We start from the raw sequence: 19111 nt of genomic DNA, 5'->3' as shown, positions 1-19111 counted from the left end.
TTTGTATCCCGTCTTTATTATTTTTACAAATAAGAGCCCCGTTCTTCATGCATTTATTCAAAATGTTGGATTCCCCAGCTCTTCAATCATAAAACTAAATCCTTTATCGCCCCTCTTCCTCTAAAAATTGATCTGCCGATTTCTAAGTCACAGCTCCCAAGACAGTCCTTGGGGCTCTTACCATAGAGACGGAGGAAAGCTAGAGCGAAACCCTTCTCTGCTCGCCTAGAGCGGGGGTAGGCAACCTTGGCTCTTTTATGACTCGTGGACTTCAACTCCCAGAATTCCTGAGCCAGCCATGCTGAGGGGAAAAGGAGAGGTTTCCAAGCTGAGCCATGGTGGCTCAGGAATTCTGGGAGTTGAAGTCCACGAGTCATAAAAGAGCCAAGGTTGCCTACCCCTGGCCTAGAGAGAACCATTAAGCGAGGACCTTTTTTTTTTTTTTTTTTAACCATTACATATTGGACCGGAAACTCAGACTTTCTACTCCACTCTCCTTTTCTCTATCTCCACGAGCAGCTTCGAAAGTGCGTCACTTAGGAAAGCCTTTTCCAGTAGCCCAGGATCGGGATCCTGCAGAAATGTTTGATGGGGTTCCCTCCTTGGAAGTCCTATATTGGAAAGATAGCGACTTGTGAAAAGAGATTGCAAAGCTGGGAAGCGCTGAGGCTGCGCGTGTTTCTTTCGCCGCAAGAGAAAGAAGAGAACAGGAGGAGCATTTACTCACATCGGGGAAGTGGAGGTGAGTGAATGGGATTTAACGGGGGATCCAGGCGGGGTCCGGAGGAAGGAAAGAACAAACCACCCGATTAGAAGGCGTGTGCAGTAATCTGGGAATGATCTTTTGGACAGAGGTGTTTTCAATGGGAGGGGGGCTTGCATTGTATTTCTGTTTTTATAACGCTTACATAGCGGGTGGAAGTTCAATGGGAGAGATGGACTCTTGAATTTGTGGCAGGCAGCTAATGAATCGACGGAAGGTTTCATAGATACAAGGTGGCAATCACCAGGGTTTGTAGAGTGGGAGAAGCAGTTGGAATATATGTGAAGAAATCGAATGTTCTTTGTGGTTCAGTGTGGTTCGTTGACTTTGCAAAGTGATGACAAGGGAGGACTAGGCTCAAGAAACAGGTGGATAAGACAGATATATATATGTAGGTCTTTGGTTGTTCGGGTTTTCTCCCGCGTAAAATTGGAAGTGTCTTGGCCAAGACACTTCCAATTTTACGCGGGAGAAAACCCGAACAACCAAAGACCTACATACAAATACTCGCGAAAACCTCAGAAAACATATATATATATATATATATATATATTATATATATATATATATATATATATATATATATATATATATATATATATATATATATATATATATATAGTCCCTAATTATACTAAAAATGCGAATCCTGGGTATATTCATGTTGATAAAGCTAAGTTTATCAAACAGTTGTTAGTTTATTAAACAGTTGTTTTTATTTATCCCGGTGTTTGACTACTTTTCTCAACACACACACACACACACACACACACACACACACACACACATTGCAGAAGAAATTGGAGTTGCCCTCTCATGCAGTACTTTACTGTATCCTAGTTACGAAATGTGGGAAAGAAGGGTGATCAAAAGCTTTATGTTTCAGTAGGCGAAGATGCTTGATGATATTGAATGGCAGCTGGGTGGAATGGCATCTGGGTGGAAAAATGTATTATGACTTCAGCTGGTTGATTCAGAAGGGCAGGAAGTGACATGTTTACTGAAAAAAAAAATCAGGATTGACTTTGGTTGTGTGTGTGACAAAGCAGTAATACGATTTCAACATTCTCTTTTCCCTGTCATATACAGTATTTATCTTTACAAGGGATTTACAACCTTTAAAAATTATTGGTGCCAAAATTCCAAACTAATGCTCAGATAAACTGGTTCTGTTCTCTTCTGCAAAAACCCTACCATCAGCTTCTCTTTAGAGTTATGCATCTCTTCATTTTTCCTCTCCTGTATCTCAGCAATATTTTTGGCTGTGGGTATTTTCCTATGGAATGAATTCTATGCAAGCAACCAGGGTAAAAGTTGCAATGATACCTTTTTGCTTGGCCTGCTGCTCTAACCAAATACTGAAGAAGTTGATACCTGATTTCTCTGCTATCTTGAAAACACACTTATTAATTCGGTTCCAAAAAGGAAACGCTAAATAATGATGCTAGTGGTATAAAGTTAAAATATACCTACCGGCAGCTTATGTATTAGCACCATCTGTGAAGGTAATTTGAACTGAGGCCTATATTTGGTACAATGAGGAGAGAGCTATGATAATGTAGAAAGAAAATGAGATTGGGAGTTTCTTCTTGAACCTAAAATTATTGAGAACCAGACCTTTAAAGCTTGTGGAGAACCAGTCTAAAGATGAATGAATACATGTGGGCTTACTCCAGAGCATAGTCTGTTGTACCTCCATTTCCTATTTCTCCCAGATGTTATTCTTGATACAATTTATGTGATGTGCATCTCAAAATCTTTATTTCCCTAATAATAGTATACATCCTTCATTTCATCCCCCAAACTGTTTTTTCTGAAGTTGGGATGGATCTATGGCATTGACATGCTTTGTTTGCTTGGAGGTATAATTAATATCTGCTCCTAAATTGCATATACGTGGCCATATGTCATACAATATTATCAATAAGGATGTCATTATATTTTAGTTGTATCCTCTTTCTCTCAATTACTTGGCTTAATTTTGATGATGACTACTTTTAAATAGAAAAAAAAAGAATCTGAGGTGTTGTAATTGTGGAACAGTTTTTTGATGTTTTTGGTCCAGCTTCCTGTTCTGTGGCTGTAACACTTCCTGCAAAATATAAGGAGGGTTTTTTTTTATGTTGTGTGGCAATCCTTGGGCGAGATGATCCTGTAGGAGTGTGGTGCCAGTAGCAAGTTGAGACTGAGACCTCAGAGCAGAGCAAGGATTCGGCACAAGCCTGTCAGCTGAGAAACACAGTGGAAACCATTGGCTGAAAAACACTCTGCTGTCTCTCTATTCACAGGGACAGCTGACAGCGTTGCCTCTAGGCTGGGGATCACCAGGGATGGGAAGATGCCCCTGGAGGTGAAATGGCCATTTCCTCAGGCCCCAAGTCTGGCATGGAATTTGGCCAGCAGGGTGATCATGGGATTGGTGGGTACCTATAGCTGCTTCTGGACCAGTGAGTATTTATTATCTCTACTCTTTTGACTGATGGATGATTGAAAGATGCTTGACTGATCAAGCAGATCTTCCTTGGCTACATTATCAGGGAGGGTACTTGGAATGTTAGGAACAGCAAAAAGCTCAGGTTGTGTTCATGTTCCATGTGACTGGAAGAGATCCCAGTCTTGGTTCTTCTGTATATAATGCAGATTTTGGAGAAGATGTCCTGTTTTTCTGAACTCTGGACATTGATTAGCAACCCCAGGAAATTGGGGGGGGGGGAAACAAGAGGGTGGATACTAGCTCATGGACGGATTGATCAGCATATTAACTAGGTTTATATACCTTGCCTTTTCCATTGGTCAATTTTGTCTGAGGATAATAGCCACCAAAATTCTTGACTTGAGTCTACTCAGATCAAGTTCAACTCTAGGATATTTGTTTGCAGTTTTCTTGGCAACAGTGAAGAGATAATTTCCATTCCTTTCTTTTGGGATGTTTTTATAACTTTTTGCTTATGATCTTGGGTCTCTTTGATAGAGCTGTAAATTGTTTGAACATCCAAAACATTCTATATATCTGAACTATATTCTATCTACCTTGCTCCAATCTGAATTAGATCCTGAGAACTCTGTAAGTGGGATTGATAAATAAAATTCATTTGAGTGTTTTATCTAAAATATTGTAGCTGCTGCCTTTCATACTATTGCCTTGTTGTCTTTTGTTCAGGATATGTAAACAAGCTGAATATCCATAATGAAGAAGTTCTTTATGACCTAATTGAGAAGCGCCAACCAGGAACCCCCCTCTTGACTGTCTGTAACCATCAGTCCTGCATGGATGACCCACATCTTTGGGGTACGCTATGAGAAGGGAAGGGCTGCCAGTTTGAGAAAAACATTGCTCTTTTTTTATCTTTGAGACACTGGATCATTATTTTGGGGGGATTTGGAGTCAAACAAGCAAAAGGGGATGCTTCTCTCATTTCACAGATCTTCCATTAAAGTTTTTTAATTTGCTGTTATTAAGGACTAAAAATATATGCCTGTAGTTTTACAGTTATAATGCAAATAATATTGCTATGATTATAATTAACTTCATCTAGCAATAGCAGTAACAATGGCAACATAATTAATACAGGCAAGGAGGATTTATGAATGCACCAAAATAGATGGATTGAGACATACAATGTTTTAAATGAAAAAAAGGAAAGGGAAGAAAAAGGAGAAAGGAAATGAGGGAATTGCAGAGATCTGGAGCTTTTACGTTGTTAATTTTTTAAAAAACAGGTGGTTCAGGATTTGGCCAAAAGCAAATGAGAAAGGAAGTAGTATAGTAATTAATGGATCTTGCTTGATCAAATATTTAATCATTTTCAAATTCTAAGCTTATTACTCTGTCTGGCTATTTTTGCAGCAAGAAGGCAGTTGAGGATTTCCAGTGCAAATGATGTTAAATCAAGCAATGCTAGTAAGGGTGTGAAACAAAAGCACATCTAAAGAATTTATTTGATTTCAGTTATTTCTGTCTTTCAAAATTTTCTCTGATACTTTTCCTAACAAATCAAATACTCATTTGGAAAAAAAACACCATAATCAATCTCCTATTTAAGTCTCTGAATCAATTGTTTTGTCTGTCTGTCCTTCAAGTTGAGACAGGTCAGGAAATTTGGACTACTGAAACTCTACTATTATAGGGTATCTTGAAAGCTTGCCACAATATCCTTCTTCCTCATTTTATACCAAGCAGAATCAAGGCAGGTTTATCTTGAATTTCTTTCTCAAGATTTTTTCACCTTTCCCAGAAAAGTTGAGCTGGTTAACTCAATGGTTCTTGCATTCTTGCATTCTTGCATTTCTTCCTCAAGAATATATTCATACTCCTGTTCATATATCTAGCAGTAGTCAGATATATTTGTATTTATCTTTAGCTATCTCTCTCTCTCTGATTTTTACAAATTGTGATCAAATAAAGTGATGAGACCATGATACTTGTTGTTTAATTTGTTACTGCTTTGTAATAAGTTCAGACCCACCTTGAATAAGAGTTTCCATCACAGATTATTCACAGAAGCATCTTTCTTTCAAGAAAATTCAGTGTGATAAAGCTTTTCTGCTCTCAACATTCCAACCAGTTTTAAAGATACAACTTGCAAATTTCTAAAGTGGGCAATCATCCAATCATCTAGTTAAAATTAGAATCTCAAGGTATTTTTTTATCACAAAGTCCATTTTTAAAAATCAGATACTAACAGTGCTGCAGTACCATCAAAGGTGAGGCATAAGAGAGCCAGTTTGGTGCAGTGGGTAGGATACTAGCCTAGAAACCAGAAAATAGTTCTATTTTTCTGGGTAAGGTTCAGGTCAACTAACTCTCTCTCGGCCTATTAACCCATCTCACAGTGGTGTTGTTATGGGAAAAATACAGGGCAGGAGTATTAGATATGTATGCTTTCTTGAGTTACATATAAAAAGGTGGAACACATCAAACTACACTACACAACATTACACTTAAAGGTAGCCAGAGGAAAATTTCATTCCAGTTTTTAAAACAGAAACTAACCCACCCTTTCATGTTAAATCGAACCAGTGACATCAAACTCTGGCTCCACTTTGAATCACAAAGCATTCGAAATAGCGATATGTATAAAAAAACCCCATTCTTAACTGCAAGGCTACTTCAACAGCTTTCCAACATCACCTGCTTTTTATGCTTGCATTTATTTTTCTGTTTGGTAGCAATAGGTTTGGCTTGATCCCATTAATGTTGTGTCTCCTACAGGTATCCTGAGATTACGACACGTCTGGAACTTGCAGAAGATGCGGTGGTAAATCATGAGGAAGTGTGGCTTTCCCTGGAAAAAGAAGGGGCCCCATTTGGTCCCTGTTGTGTGGGTTTGGTGAACATATGTCAGTACTGTGACATATTTTTATGGCTTTCTTAGGACTCCAACAGCTGCAGATATCTGCTTTACCAAGGAGCTGCATTCTCATTTCTTTAGCCTTGGGCGATGTGTTCCTGTCTGTCGGGGTACGTAGCCAGTTTACTTGATACAGATAGATCACAATTTGTATGAGTTCAAAACGTGCAATATTCAGTTTATTGTATAATTGAAAGCGGGTCATGTTTAATGTCACCCAAAATTCAGTTAATGGGAGACTGGTGTGTCTGCTATGGAAGGTAGTGCATTCACAGTTGCAGTTGGGATTTTAGACATGGCTACTGTTCATGTGTGCAAAATGGAGAAAAGGAAGATTCCATCGGAGGAAAACAGTATAAGTTCAAAAAAGAAGATGTTCATTACTACATTGGAGCAAAAATTTCATGTAACTGAATGGCACGAACATGATTATAGCAAAGCTAAAAGGAAGACGAGCTATTGGGATGGCTGAATTTACAGTGTGCCCTATTATAGAAGACACGAGGGAAACAAAAGGAAAAAAAAGTAAAGGGGTACCAGCTTTTTGTGGTTTGCAAACATCGACAACATCTTCTGTGTTACAACCACAGAAACAGAACGTGGATATATGAATTAAGAATTACAATCAATGAATGGATTAAAGAATGCAATAAAAATGCATTCCTCTTGGCAGAGTAGCCATTCAGAACAAAACTTTTAAGTTTGTTTAAGAGAGAAAAGAAAAAGAAACAATGAAGTAGAACAAAGGTTTAATGCTGGTGTTGCTTGATTTGATTGATTTAAAAACGGAATATAACGCAATGTTAAAATTACTATAATATTTACATATACATATAAACATGTTTAAAATATTCCATGGCCTATTTCTATCAAGCTGGAACCAATTGCCCTATTTTCCATAGAAATATCACTTCGAATAGAGTGAGTTAGAATTATGGGACTCTTTTGTGGGATTCATTAACCAAGGCAAGCAGCTCTTGGGATAGAAATGGAGAGATGATATCAGGACCAAGGACAGTAGAGCTGACGTGGCGCAGCAGTTAGGGTGCAGTACTGCAGGCCACTTTAGCTGACTGTGTTCAGCAGGTCAGCGCTTCAAATCTCACCGGCTCAAGGTTGACTCAGCCTTCCATCCTTCCGGGGTAGGTAAAATGAGGACCCAGATTGTTGTGGGCAATGTAAATATATATATATACATTGCTTACTGGTGTACACCGCTTAGAGAGTGCTTGCACTTAAAGCGGTATATAAGTCTCATAAATAAATAAATAGTGCCTGAAACAAACTGAAAAGTAATTTTCCATCTTATGAGATCCTCACTAAATATTGAGGCAGCAAAAGGACTTTTATTTCCCAGTGTTGCACCGTCGTATTTCCATAAAAATAATAGTGATCTATAATGTTTTTAATGGTATCTTTATTAAAAATTACAACTACGATAAAAAGTTAATACCAATTAAAAAATAGAAGGCGCAGAAAAGAAAAAAGAAAAAACACTGTAATAACAAAAGAGAGAGAGAGAGATGAAGAAATGACTTCCTAACTTCATAGCAAGTGTAACCTATTTTCATAACTTATCTTTCTCTTAAAACACATTTTTGCAGAACAATTTGTTTCTCCCTAGAAGCCTACCTATCTTAATGTTGCTGAGTAGATCCACTAAAAATGGCCAGTTGCTTTTCAGATGGAAAAAGGGTCTCTAAATAAAAATCCTATAGATGCTTATGTCTTCTTTTCTAGGCAGGAATGGCAAGTAGTTTGGTTGGGGATATATGTTTTAGGAGCCCCCCTAGGAGTGTAGGTAAGGAGCTTGTATGTGAGTTGGAAGACCTGGACTAAATTCCTTCTTTTCACAGGAGACGGAGTCTACCAGAGAGGCATGGACTATATACTAGAGAAGCTAAACCGTGGTGACTGGGTGCACATGTTCCCAGAAGGTAGCAGTAGCCGAAAGCTGTCTGGGAGCTTGCTGGGGGTTAGAAGGCACAGATGTATTTCATAGCACATGGCTGCCATACGTGGACTGCCAGATTTACTGTGGGACTTGCCATGCATCCAATTGCTCCACATTTTCTCCCCCTTTCTTTTGCAGGTAAAGTGAACATGACCCAGGAGTTCATGCGCTTCAAATGGGGTAGGTATTTTTCTAAGAAGTGAGGTGCATTCTGGAGTAACCCTGTCACCTTTAATTCTGCTTCTTTTTCTTTCTTCCAGGTATTGGGCGTCTTCTGGCTGAGTGCCGTCTGCACCCCATTATACTGCCACTCTGGCATGTAGGTGAGGCCTCAGTCAAAAGTGTGGGGTGAGGTGGAGAGAAGGGGAGGCGGAATTTGCATAGTGGCTGCCAATTACAGTTGCCAGAATAAATGTGAGGCAGGTCTTTCCAACCTTATTAATCCTCTAACACCTATATAGGAAGAATAATATCAGAAGAGGTGGCTCTTCTCATTCAGGACTATAATAGTCTTGAAAGTGAAGCAGATGTGCTCAAGGAAGCTGGCAGGAACTCACAAGTCAGTTAACCATCTGATGAAGTCATTTGTGATGGCTTAGTTAGAAGATAATAAACGTATTTGTTTGAAGGTGCCACAAGGTCTTTTCTGCCCTAAAGTAACATGACCACAACATGACCCTACTGATTGATACTTTCCTTTTTGGAAGTAGTTTTCTGAGAAGGAATCCATTCAAGAGGATTATTTGAAAAGGTAAAGTGGCAAAGCACTGCAGAAGGACCTTTTTGTATCTGCTAGCTCCTTCCATGAGCAGGCAAAGAAGCGCTGCAACTGTGGACACGCTGGAACAAACTCTTCCTCGTCCACATATGCAAGCTGAACTTTGGGAATCATGTTCTTTGGCCAAGTCCCTTGGATGAGATTCTAGTATGAATCTATTTCCTCAAAGCACATCCATTCAACTCCCATATCCAGCGTGAGGATGCCTCATTGCTTCATCTTAAGGACATATCCCTTTGATGCAGCCCATAGTCTGTTTTGTATTTCGTATTTATCTGATCTGTTTTCTCCCAATACAAAGTTTGAGATTTGCACAATGCCTGAAGCTTCTGGGACTACAGAGCTGGTGATGGGGGGGGGGTCTAGGGTCTGCCCAGTTCCCGTCAGCCACTTTTGACTACCTTCTCTCCCCTCCCCTTCCCCTTCTTCCTGGTTCCCTGTGGTGGGTATTGACCAATCATGCAAGGATCCAGTACTAGTCCTGCTGCATGGCAGAGAAGATCCCACAGGCTGGATGGGTGGGTGATTGAAGTGGGCTCTCCTTCATCCTCATACAAACTACCAAGATGCCACAGGAAGGTAGGGTGACTTCAAAACCAGCATCATTACTGTGCTGCCTGTGGGTCACAAGAGAGCTAGTGCGGGCCGAAGCAGTCAGATTCTTTCTCCCTTCCCAGAGTCCAAGCAGTGCACCAGCTGAAACAAGAGACTTCTCTCTTGGTGCTTTCCCCTCCCAGATCTTCTCTATGATCTGCCCAGAGCCCATGTAGGAGGCAGCAGCGGCTGAAGCAGGAAGATCCTTGCACTTTATCCCACACTGCCTCCCCTCCTCATGTGATCTGCTAACATGCTTGTCAGCAGACTGCAGAGAAAATGTCGGATGGGAATGTAAATAAGACTGAAGATATACTTGCTATAAATAATTTTACTGTCACAAGCACACTGTGCTACCTGCCGGCCCCTCCCACTACCAAGTGCCAGGCGTGATCCTACCAATTGCACGTATCACCTGCGTACCTGTTTTCATGGGATATAGTCTCTGTCCAGTGTGAATTAGGTGCTCCAGGTGACCTTTGCTGGGGATAGCAACAGGAGAGAACAGGAAGCAATAAAATATTGCCAGTATGGAATCCTGCCCCTCTTGCATACAGAATAGTAATTGGTGTTAGTTTTCCCACACTCAGCAAAAGGAAGTGGGAGTCCTGGTGGGAGGAAAAATGCAATCATAAATTGCTGCATCTAAAACTTGCTCTACAGTAAGCTCTTAGGACATTGTCACTTGCTGGTCTCATTACCCAAGCAGAAGAGAAATCAGCGGTCAGGACAGAGCAAGGTATGCTAGCAGGAAAGCACATTTAAAACATTTAAATAGATGTGTCCTCAGGTCCCAATTTCGTGATAATAATAAAGTATAATTTTACCTTTCTATATTTTATTTTGACTAGGTTTAGGTAATATGGGGAGCAAAGTTATATATGTTTAATGTTGCTGCTGATGTCATAATTATTCTAACATGTAAACAGGCAGCAGCATCCATGGAAAGAATATCAAAAATCAGCAGGATGGAGCATCATAATGCAAGTCTCACCCTTTCTGAATGTGCATGTTTAAATGGGGCAGTGCGTGCATGGCAGTGCTCCATCTTCCTTCTTGCCAATTTTTTCCTTCCCACCTCTCTAGATTGAGAATAGGATAGAGTGTAAGCATTGCTAAAGAGCCCAGATATCTACGGTCATGATGAAAATGCTGGAAGCCAATCTTAATAAAATCTAGAAGACTGCACAATCCCCGCCTCCTGATTAGAATTTTCATAGTAAGGTCCAAACTGTGTGAGGGTGAGAGACACTGGGTTGCAGTGATCCTGTTTAAATAGAATAAATCCATTAGGAAAAACCTCTAAGAACTTCTGCATAATTAGCTGAGCATAGAACTACATATCTGTGTAAACTAGTTGCATTAGGAACATGGAATACAGGTGGTCCTCAAGTTAAAACAGTACATTTAGTGACCGTTCAAAGTTATAGCAGCACTGAAAAAAGTGATTTATGACTGTTGTTCACACAACCATTGCAGCATCTCCGTGGTCAGGTGATCAAAATTCAGAGGCTTGGCAACTGACTTATATTTATGATGGTTGCATTATCCTGGGGTTATGTGATCCCTTTTGTGATCTTCTGGCAAGCAAAGTCAATGGGGAAGCCAGATTCGTTGAACAACCATGTTACTATCTTAACAACTGCAGCAATTCCCTTAACTCTGATAAGAGAGGTTGTAAAATGGGGCAAAACTCACTTAACAGATGTTTGACTTAGCAACAGAGTTGTGGTCAAGGACTACCTGTACTGGGGGTTTAGAACTGCAGGTTCTTTGAGATTATATGTATATGTGTAGAAATCCTGTTTTATGTTGTCATTTAACATCCCTGCAAGGATCAGGGTTTGAATCCAAAATAACTATTCTGTCAGTAATCCTGAACAGGCCTCTACACATCAAGACATACAATTCAAAGAGACAGAGACACTATGCTTACAACCCAATTGTGAATCTATACTGGGAGAAAATGTGGAAACCACTGAACCAACTAATTCTACACAGCGTTACCTACAACTGATGGATAACTTTGATGACCAAGAAGTAACTGTAATTGACTTAGTTCAATTACCAAAAATAACAAAGATTGATATTCAGACACAACCCTCGAAAATAGAAGAAAGCGGACAATTTACTTATAATCATAACATCGAGTAAAAGTCAATATAATACTCAGATGATATTGGCAGAAAGGGAAGGAAATTTTGTTCAGTTCAAATTGGTTAGAATTTTTTGTAATCAAATCTTGAGGTTTGATAACCGAAAAGCTTTAATATGGGAACCAACTTGGCATAGAAAGAAAGCTAGAGTCAGGTTTAAACGTGATATAAAATGTTACTTGATGGGTTAAAAAGGCTTTAGAGATTTTGTCTGATTTAGTAACGAACGAAGGATGTGAATTTGCTGTTATTATAGTTGATAATTATTTGAGGGAGTAAACCTTTTCAGGGGGTAAAAAGACTTTATAGATGTAGATTGATGAAATGATAGAATATATTTTTAAAAATAGAAATGTATTTTTTGGACTTACATTATTATTTTAAATATGATAATTATGTTGTAATAGAGTTTGTTTGATTTAATTATGAATGAAGGATGGGAATTTCCTGATATTATACGTGGTAAGTATTTGAAGGTGTAAACTTTTTCAAGGGCTTAAAAAGATTTTCTATAGATGTAGATTGATGAAATGATAGAATATATTTTTAAAAATAGAACTGTATCTGTTGGACTTATATTATTATTTTAAATATGATAACTATGTTGTAATAGAGAGAGAGGAAGAGCTATTTGTGATAGGGGAAAATCAGTTTCAATGAATGACCTATTATTAAGGATACCTGAAATCCCAACTATATGTTTACTGAAATGTAATTGGAGTATGACAACTGTAATTAGTAGAGCTTAAAAACAGGATATAGATTATTATAATCGCATGTGATTGATAATTTCTCCAGCACTGGAGATGGATAATCCACTAATGGGTTAACTTAATCCTCCTGCCCAATCAGATCAAGTCAGCCAAACTTGCCACACCTGTCTTGGGCCTGTTTGCCCCAGTTTTCGACTTGATCTTGCCCAGAACAGACGTGCAGGTTTGGCTCACAGGCAGGTAGATAACTATTAGTGAATTATCCATTAGATTATTAGATTATTAACTTTCCTTCTCTTTGAGTCCCCTGAGCAGCGTTGGGACCAATGCTCCTCTAGAGGACCACTTCTTACTGATTCCCATTGGGATTCAGCCTTTCAAATGGAGGACTCCGTTTGTGCTCTGAATTACCCCCCCCCCACCCTCCTCATTTAGGAAAAGGTTTTTTTTTTCCTTTTTCTTCATTCTCTCCCTCCTACCAATTTTCCTGGTGTTGTTGCTTGCGGCTGCAGCTCCGACGGCCTTAAAGAGCCCAGCCCAGCTTGCGGAGGCCGCAGGGGCCTCGGATTGACTTGCTGCATTTTCGGCTGTTCCGGTGAGGATCCCAACTCTCCTCTGACGTCGGAGCTTGCGGCTGCAGCTCCGACGGCCTTAAAGAGCCCGGATCGGCTCGCGGAGGCCGCAGAGGCCTCGGATTGTCTCGTTGCATTTCTTGGCTGTTCCATTGACTGCGGACTCAATTGAACGCCAACGATCAGCTTGGGAGGGCATTTTCGGCCACGTCTCCCCCCGAGAAGGGTGTAACAGGCTGGGTGAGTCCTATCCGTTACGGAGCCGGAGGGGGTGATTGGCCTGAGTTGCAGTCGCCATTTTGCGACTGCGTGGTCCCACAGCCCTGCTGACTGCAAGGAAACGAGGGTGTGGAAAAAGACATTTCCACCTAATTTGGCAACGATTAGCTTGGTAGCGGTGTATTCCTTCTCAGTCCCTGGGGTTTTTCATTGGCCTTATTGAAGGCCTAGATCAGTGGTTCTCAACCTGTGGGCCGGGACCCCATTTGGGGTCGAACGACCATTTCACGGGGGTCGCCAAACAACGCAGTCCACCATTTTTCCCCCCTTTTCCTTAGCTGTACTACTCCCTTTTATTCTATTGGCTTTTGAAAGCCAATAGAATAGACTCTCTTGAATAGAGTCTAATTCTATTGGCTTTCAAAAGCCAATTAGGAATTGTCCAGGCTGTCTCTGCCCTGCTGAGCCCGCCAAAAGTCCCATTCTGCAAACGGTGCTGCACCAGTTGAGTAGTCCTCGACTTACGACCGGTTGAGTAGTCCTCGACTTACGACCGATTGGGGGTCACGGCATTAAAAAGGTTGAGAACCACTGGCCTAGATCGACACAGGGGTCGCCGGTTAAGGCTGGCTGCCATTCTTGCATCAGTCTTGTGCCCCATTAAGGCCTCACTGAGGTTCCTTGGCCTCCTGAGTTTTAGCAACCAAGGTTGTCTGGAGGGGGGAATAAGTTCTCCCAGGTCATCCTTGGAGTTTCCCCTTGTGACATCTGGAATTATCCTCTTACCCTTGGCATAGGCCCAAGAGTTCTTTATTGGGCTTTCTGGTGTCTCAAGCCCTAGTCACCTTGGGTTTGCTAATCACTACAGTAGTCTTAGCCTCTGACACTGTATTGTTGCCACCTTTTATTTTGCTGGCCTGGCAACATCACAAGCCTCACTAGCAGGCCGCACTCCACTTCAGGTAGAAGCAATAGCGACTGCAAGTAGAACTGGTTTTTTGGATACCACTGGTTTGGTGGCCGGGGGGGGGGTAGGGGAGCCTAATTCAGCCTTTGCTCTACACCCTTATCATCCAATTGATCCCTTCAATTCACTCAGTGGGAGGTCACCACCACAGATGCCTGGGTCCTGGACACCATTCGCCACGGCCTGTCTCTGGAATTCATCTCCAGTCCACCAAGACAGTTCATCGCTTGCCCCCAATCAAAGAAATCTCCAAGGAGAGGTCTCATGCAGGAGGCCATCCATCACTTATTGGACATCAGAGCCATAGAACCGGTACCTGCGGCCCAACGGGGGTGCGGATTCTACTCCATCCTCTTTGTAGTCCCCAAGACCTCGGGAGGATGGAGGGCAATCTTAGACCTAAAACGCCTGAATCTTTATTTGGCATACAGAAAGTTCAAAATGCAGACACTTCAGTCCATCCTAGGCAGCATCCGAAAGGGGGACTTTCTCACTTCAGTGGACCTCACAGAGGCATACCTCCACATTCCCATCATCCCCGGCCATTGCTGGTTTCTCAGGTTCAGATACATGGGACATCATTACCAGTACGGGGCACTTCTATTCAGCCTGTCGTCGGCCCCAAGGGTCTTTTCCAAGGGCCTGGCGGTTCTTGTGGAACCCCTGAGATTGATGCCGGTTCAGATGCAATGCTACCTGGACGACATCTTAATACAGTCGTCCTCCCCGCAGGGGGCTCTGACAGACCTGAGACTGGTGATCAGAGTCTTACAGAGACACGGCTTTTCAGTCAATTTCAAGAAAAATCAGACAGTCCCATCGACCAGATTGCTCCACCTAGGAGCCATCATAGACATGGTAAAGTGTCGGGTATATCTGTCCCAGGAACGCAGGGACAGTATACGGGACCTGGTTCTCAAGGTCTGCAGAGAAAAGACTCTGTCTCTCTTAAGGTCGCCTTCTTGGTGGCTATTACTTCGGCCCAGCATATTTCTGAGATGGCGGCTTCTCAGTCAGGGAGGATCTGTGTGTCTTTCACCGGGATCGGGTCACCCTTCGCTTAGACCCCACCTTTGTTCCCAAAGTTAATTCTCTTTTTCATAGGATCCAGGACATCGTCCTTCCTGATTTCTTCCCCAATCCGTCCCATGATCTGGAACGTCAATGGCATTCTCTGGACATCCGACGGGCTCTTCATTATTACATTAAACGGACGGCCACCTTCCGTAACTCCGAGGCTTTTTTTGTCTCCTTCCTACCAAAAGTCGGAAGGTCTCGGCCTCCACGATCAGTCATTGGATAAGAGCTTGCATTGTGGGGGCGTACCAGTTCAATTCCTTGCCGATTCCACCCCGTGTCACGGCCCACTCTACACGCAATGCGGCCACCTCTGTGGCCTGGGCCATGCAGGCTTCCATCAAGGAAGTATGTAAGGCAGCCACGTGGTCTTCCCCGTCACTGTTCATATGGCACTATAAGCTGGACAGGTACTTATCTGGCGAGGCTTCCATTGGCAGGAGGGTCCTCCAACAGGTGGTGACCCACGGCACGGTTCCAAACTTGCCCGCTTCCCTCCCATAAGGACAGTGGGCTTTGGTATGTCCCATTAGTGGATTATCCATCTCCAGTGCTGGAGAAGGGGCATTGTCTTACCTGAACGCCGTTTCTCAGCACGGAGATGGATAATCTGCACCCACCCAAATAGATCCTTAGGCCTAGGGTTTGTTCTGTGATCCAACACGTCACGCTGTCAGTCAGTAGCTGCGTCCTCGTTGAAACCTGGGGCAAAAAGGGCCAGGACAGGCGTGGCAAGTTTGGCTCACTTGATCTGATTGAGCAGGAGGATTAAGTTAACCCATTAGTGGATTATCCATCTCCGTGCTGAGAAACGGCGTTCAAGTAAGACAACGCCCCTTTTGTTTGATTGAATTTTATCTAAAACTATATTGATTTTAATAAGCAATATTATATTTAGGAAACAGAGAGGAAATTTTTGATAATTAATTTGAGCTATACTTATATGATTTTGTTTTTGAATGATTTGACACCTTGACCACCACATTGTGTCCTAAGCTGGAAAAAAAATGGAAAAAAAACCCAATAAAACTTTTTATAAAAAAAAATAATAATAACTATTCTGTCTTTCAATTTCCCTAGGAATGAATGATGTACTCCCCAATACACCCCCTTACGTGCCCCAAGTTGGTCAGGTAAGAGGTTTGGGGTTGCTGGATGGAGGAGGGGAGAAGGGATTCCAATTGGCATGGAAATTGGGAAAATGGAAAGCACTGCATCTAGAAATCGTCATGAGAAAAGTGTCATTACAGGGTGTTTTTCTTCTGTACAGAAAATTACCGTGTTAATTGGGAAGCCATTCAGCGTCCGCCCATTGCTAGAGCGTCTGCGGGCAGAAAACAAGTCGGCGGTGAGTGCAGAGGGAAAATACTGGGAGAACTGCACTCCATGGGTGGTGATGGGACAGGTATTACATGGCAGAGGTTGAAAGCATGATGTCCACAGGCAACAACCAAAAAAGCTTCCATAGAAGCTCAAGACATTACATTAAAAAAAACTGAAATTATTTTTAAATCTTATGCCAGTCACTGAAGAGGCTGCTAATGCTGACTTTATTGTGGTCTCCTTAGTATGATTCACATTGGACTCATTGACAATACAGTGAGCATACTAGATGAGAATTGTTTAGATTTGTACCTTTTATCTGGCAAGCATCAGATTGGGAAAGGTTGTGCACTATGGCTCTAGCAAAACGGGCTTTTGATGTGGCAAGGCATTAGCTGGATTCATACCCTATACTGAGCTATAATCTAGCCTGTGTAGTTTGGACTCCGCAGAATGTGTGTACACAGCCAAACCAAAGCCAAACTCCTGTTGATGACTTAACATGGCGTGTGGACCCAATCATTATAAGTATGCTTGCATTGCTTTGTTGATTTTGGCTCTTTCTGGTTATAGATGGAGATGCGCAAAGCCCTGACTGATTTCATTCAGGAGGAGATCCAGGCCCTAAAGGAACAGGCTGAGAGACTGCATCAGACTTTCAAGCTACAGGGCTAGTGTTGACTGGACTAACCAGAAGCTCTGTCACTGAAACATGGATTATGCAGTCGTGGTCTATGGCAAGAAATGTACTCTTTGCACGGACTACTTTTAACTCATCACTTTTAAGTTAAATTTTCTCATTTCTCCACCTATCGATACCATCCACACACCCTGCTGCAGATGGAGTGGCACAGCATGCAGAAGATTGGATGAAAGCTTCAATACCCCTTGTTGAGCTTCAGACTCTCCTGACTGTACTGCTTTGGTGTCTGCCTCCCAAAGGGAGGCACTTGCAATGGCTACTGTATGTAGTTCCCTCTTGCTAGAACCTAGAGGTGCTGGGACAATTGCTGGTAATGCAAGAACAGGAAGAGGAAGGGATGGGGGAGGGAAATCTGTCTCCATCCTCTTCTTGCAGATATCTCCACTCATTGGAGGAATATATAATGCATTTTGTAAATTTCCTCTTTTTGTAGAATATTGGTTTGCAAATGGTTTTATACTTGAAACTTCCCCAATAAATGATTCACACCTGTTGCAGCCTGGGTTAAGCTCCGAAGTGCCAGGAATTAAAGTTTTCTGCACATAATTCAGGTATCTTCATAGAGGAAAGTGTTTTATAGTACCTAGCAAAAGACCCTCCATTGGCCAATAGATACACCAAATACTGTAGGTTGTGAAAAACAATTAAGGCACTACTCTTAAAAACAAGCAAAACAAGTTGGCATAAACTTTTGGAATAAATTTCATCAGATATATGAATGTAACCCAGATTAGAAGCATACAAGTATCATGTTTATGGAGACAGAGTGGATGTTAGGCACTGATGACAGGAAAATAAATACAATATTAGAGACTGTGGTAATTATTCTTTTTCCCCCCATTTAGTTGTGTCTGGTTTTTGAAGACTGCCTGGACAAGTTTCCTTTGCAAGGGTTTTCAGAAGCAGTTTGCTATTACGTACCTTCGAGAAACTGACTAGCTAGCCCAAGGTTACCTATACCGCTATATCAAACTGACTCTAATTATCCATTAACAATGGATATTCATAAACCTTTGAACAGTCACAGATGTTATAGTGATCTACCAATTTACATAAAATGTAATTAAAATGTTCAACTTTTTACCCCATTAAACTATAAAAGATGATCTTAAATCAGTACAGTACTTTAGGGCAGTGGTCCCCAACTTTTTTGGCATCAGGGACCTGTTTCATAGAATTTCCCCATGGACTGGTGTGGGGGGAGAGCATGGTTTTGGTGTTGATCGCTCACCTACCACTCATCTCCAGCTGTGTGGCCTGGTTCTTAACCGGCCATGGACCAGTACTGGTCTGTGGCCCAGGGGTTGGGGGGGGGTCTCCTGCTTTAGGGGAGTATTCAATATAGCACTGAGAAAATATCCACTGTAAGAAAACATCAACAGTTGCTTGCTACCTATATACAAATATATAATTTCTGCATAATGTAAATTGCCTCCACATGCAGGAGAATGCACTCTGAACGTATTTAAAGTACATTCCTCGGTATCAGTAAAATTTAAGCAGAGAACAGGTTACGCTTTGCTTCTTCTCACTTCCCTCCAACAGCCGCTCCTTTTTCCAACTGGAAACGAAGACAGGGATTTCTAACACCAATGACACTTCCCCCCCCCCTTCACGAGTAAACGTCTATGGAGATTCTCAGTCATCCAGTTCATGGTTGCCCCAACGGTGCTTTTTCAAGAGGCAATTGGACTTTGTTTTTCTTTGAAGACATTTCCCTTCTCATCCAAGAAGCTTCTTCAACTCTTCCAGTTGCCTCTGGTTTCTCACGAGTACAAAATTCTCCACCGGTCCTGCCTGGGCGCAAGACCGTGTTGCATAGTCTGCAGTGTTTTATCTTGGAGGAAGTCCCAGAGTTAGTCTTTTTGGGTGGAAGCCACTTTCGTGCCGCTGGTCGTTATTTATTAAAAAATAAAAAATAATCATCACTCTGACCAGGCT

The 19111-nt window shown here is 41.8% G+C and overlaps 1 protein-coding gene across 3 annotated transcripts; it reads left to right on the top strand.

Moving 5' to 3' along the window:
* Nucleotides 1-409: 409 nt before the first annotated feature.
* Nucleotides 410-17981, top strand: TAZ (tafazzin). 3 transcript variants are annotated; one of them, XM_039366027.1, is made up of 12 exons: nt 421-742; nt 3052-3210; nt 3924-4052; nt 5976-6021; nt 6139-6224; nt 7971-8051; nt 8207-8248; nt 8329-8391; nt 12032-12058; nt 16225-16277; nt 16415-16492; nt 17041-17981. In XM_039366027.1, exons 1-12 carry the CDS (start codon nt 589-591, stop codon nt 17140-17142), a joined length of 1020 nt encoding a protein of 339 aa, XP_039221961.1. In that variant the 5' UTR covers nt 421-588; the 3' UTR covers nt 17143-17981. The 3 variants fall into 3 exon arrangements, with proteins under 3 accessions (XP_039221963.1, XP_039221961.1, XP_039221962.1); XM_039366029.1 differs by lacking the exon at nt 3052-3210 and having other exon boundaries at nt 410-742; XM_039366028.1 differs by lacking the exon at nt 12032-12058 and having other exon boundaries at nt 428-742.
* Nucleotides 17982-19111: the final 1130 nt, after the last annotated feature.

This window comes from Crotalus tigris, unplaced genomic scaffold (assembly GCF_016545835.1).
Source record: "Crotalus tigris isolate CLP2741 ecotype Arizona unplaced genomic scaffold, ASM1654583v1 scf7180000020218.1340706, whole genome shotgun sequence".
Lineage (NCBI taxonomy): Eukaryota > Metazoa > Chordata > Lepidosauria > Squamata > Viperidae > Crotalus > Crotalus tigris.
Note: the sequence above shows the minus strand (reverse complement) of the source record. Positions and strands in the feature narration are given on the sequence as shown.

Coding starts and splice junctions, on each gene's coding strand:
- TAZ (XM_039366027.1), top strand. CDS start 589: ATGGGGTTCCCTCCTTGGAAGTCCTATATTGGAAAGATAGCGACTTGT. Junction 3,211..3,923: donor CTATAGCTGCTTCTGGACCA/GTGAGTATTTAT, acceptor TCTTTTGTTCAG/GATATGTAAACAAGCTGAAT. Junction 6,225..7,970: donor ATGTGTTCCTGTCTGTCGGG/GTACGTAGCCAG, acceptor TTCTTTTCACAG/GAGACGGAGTCTACCAGAGA.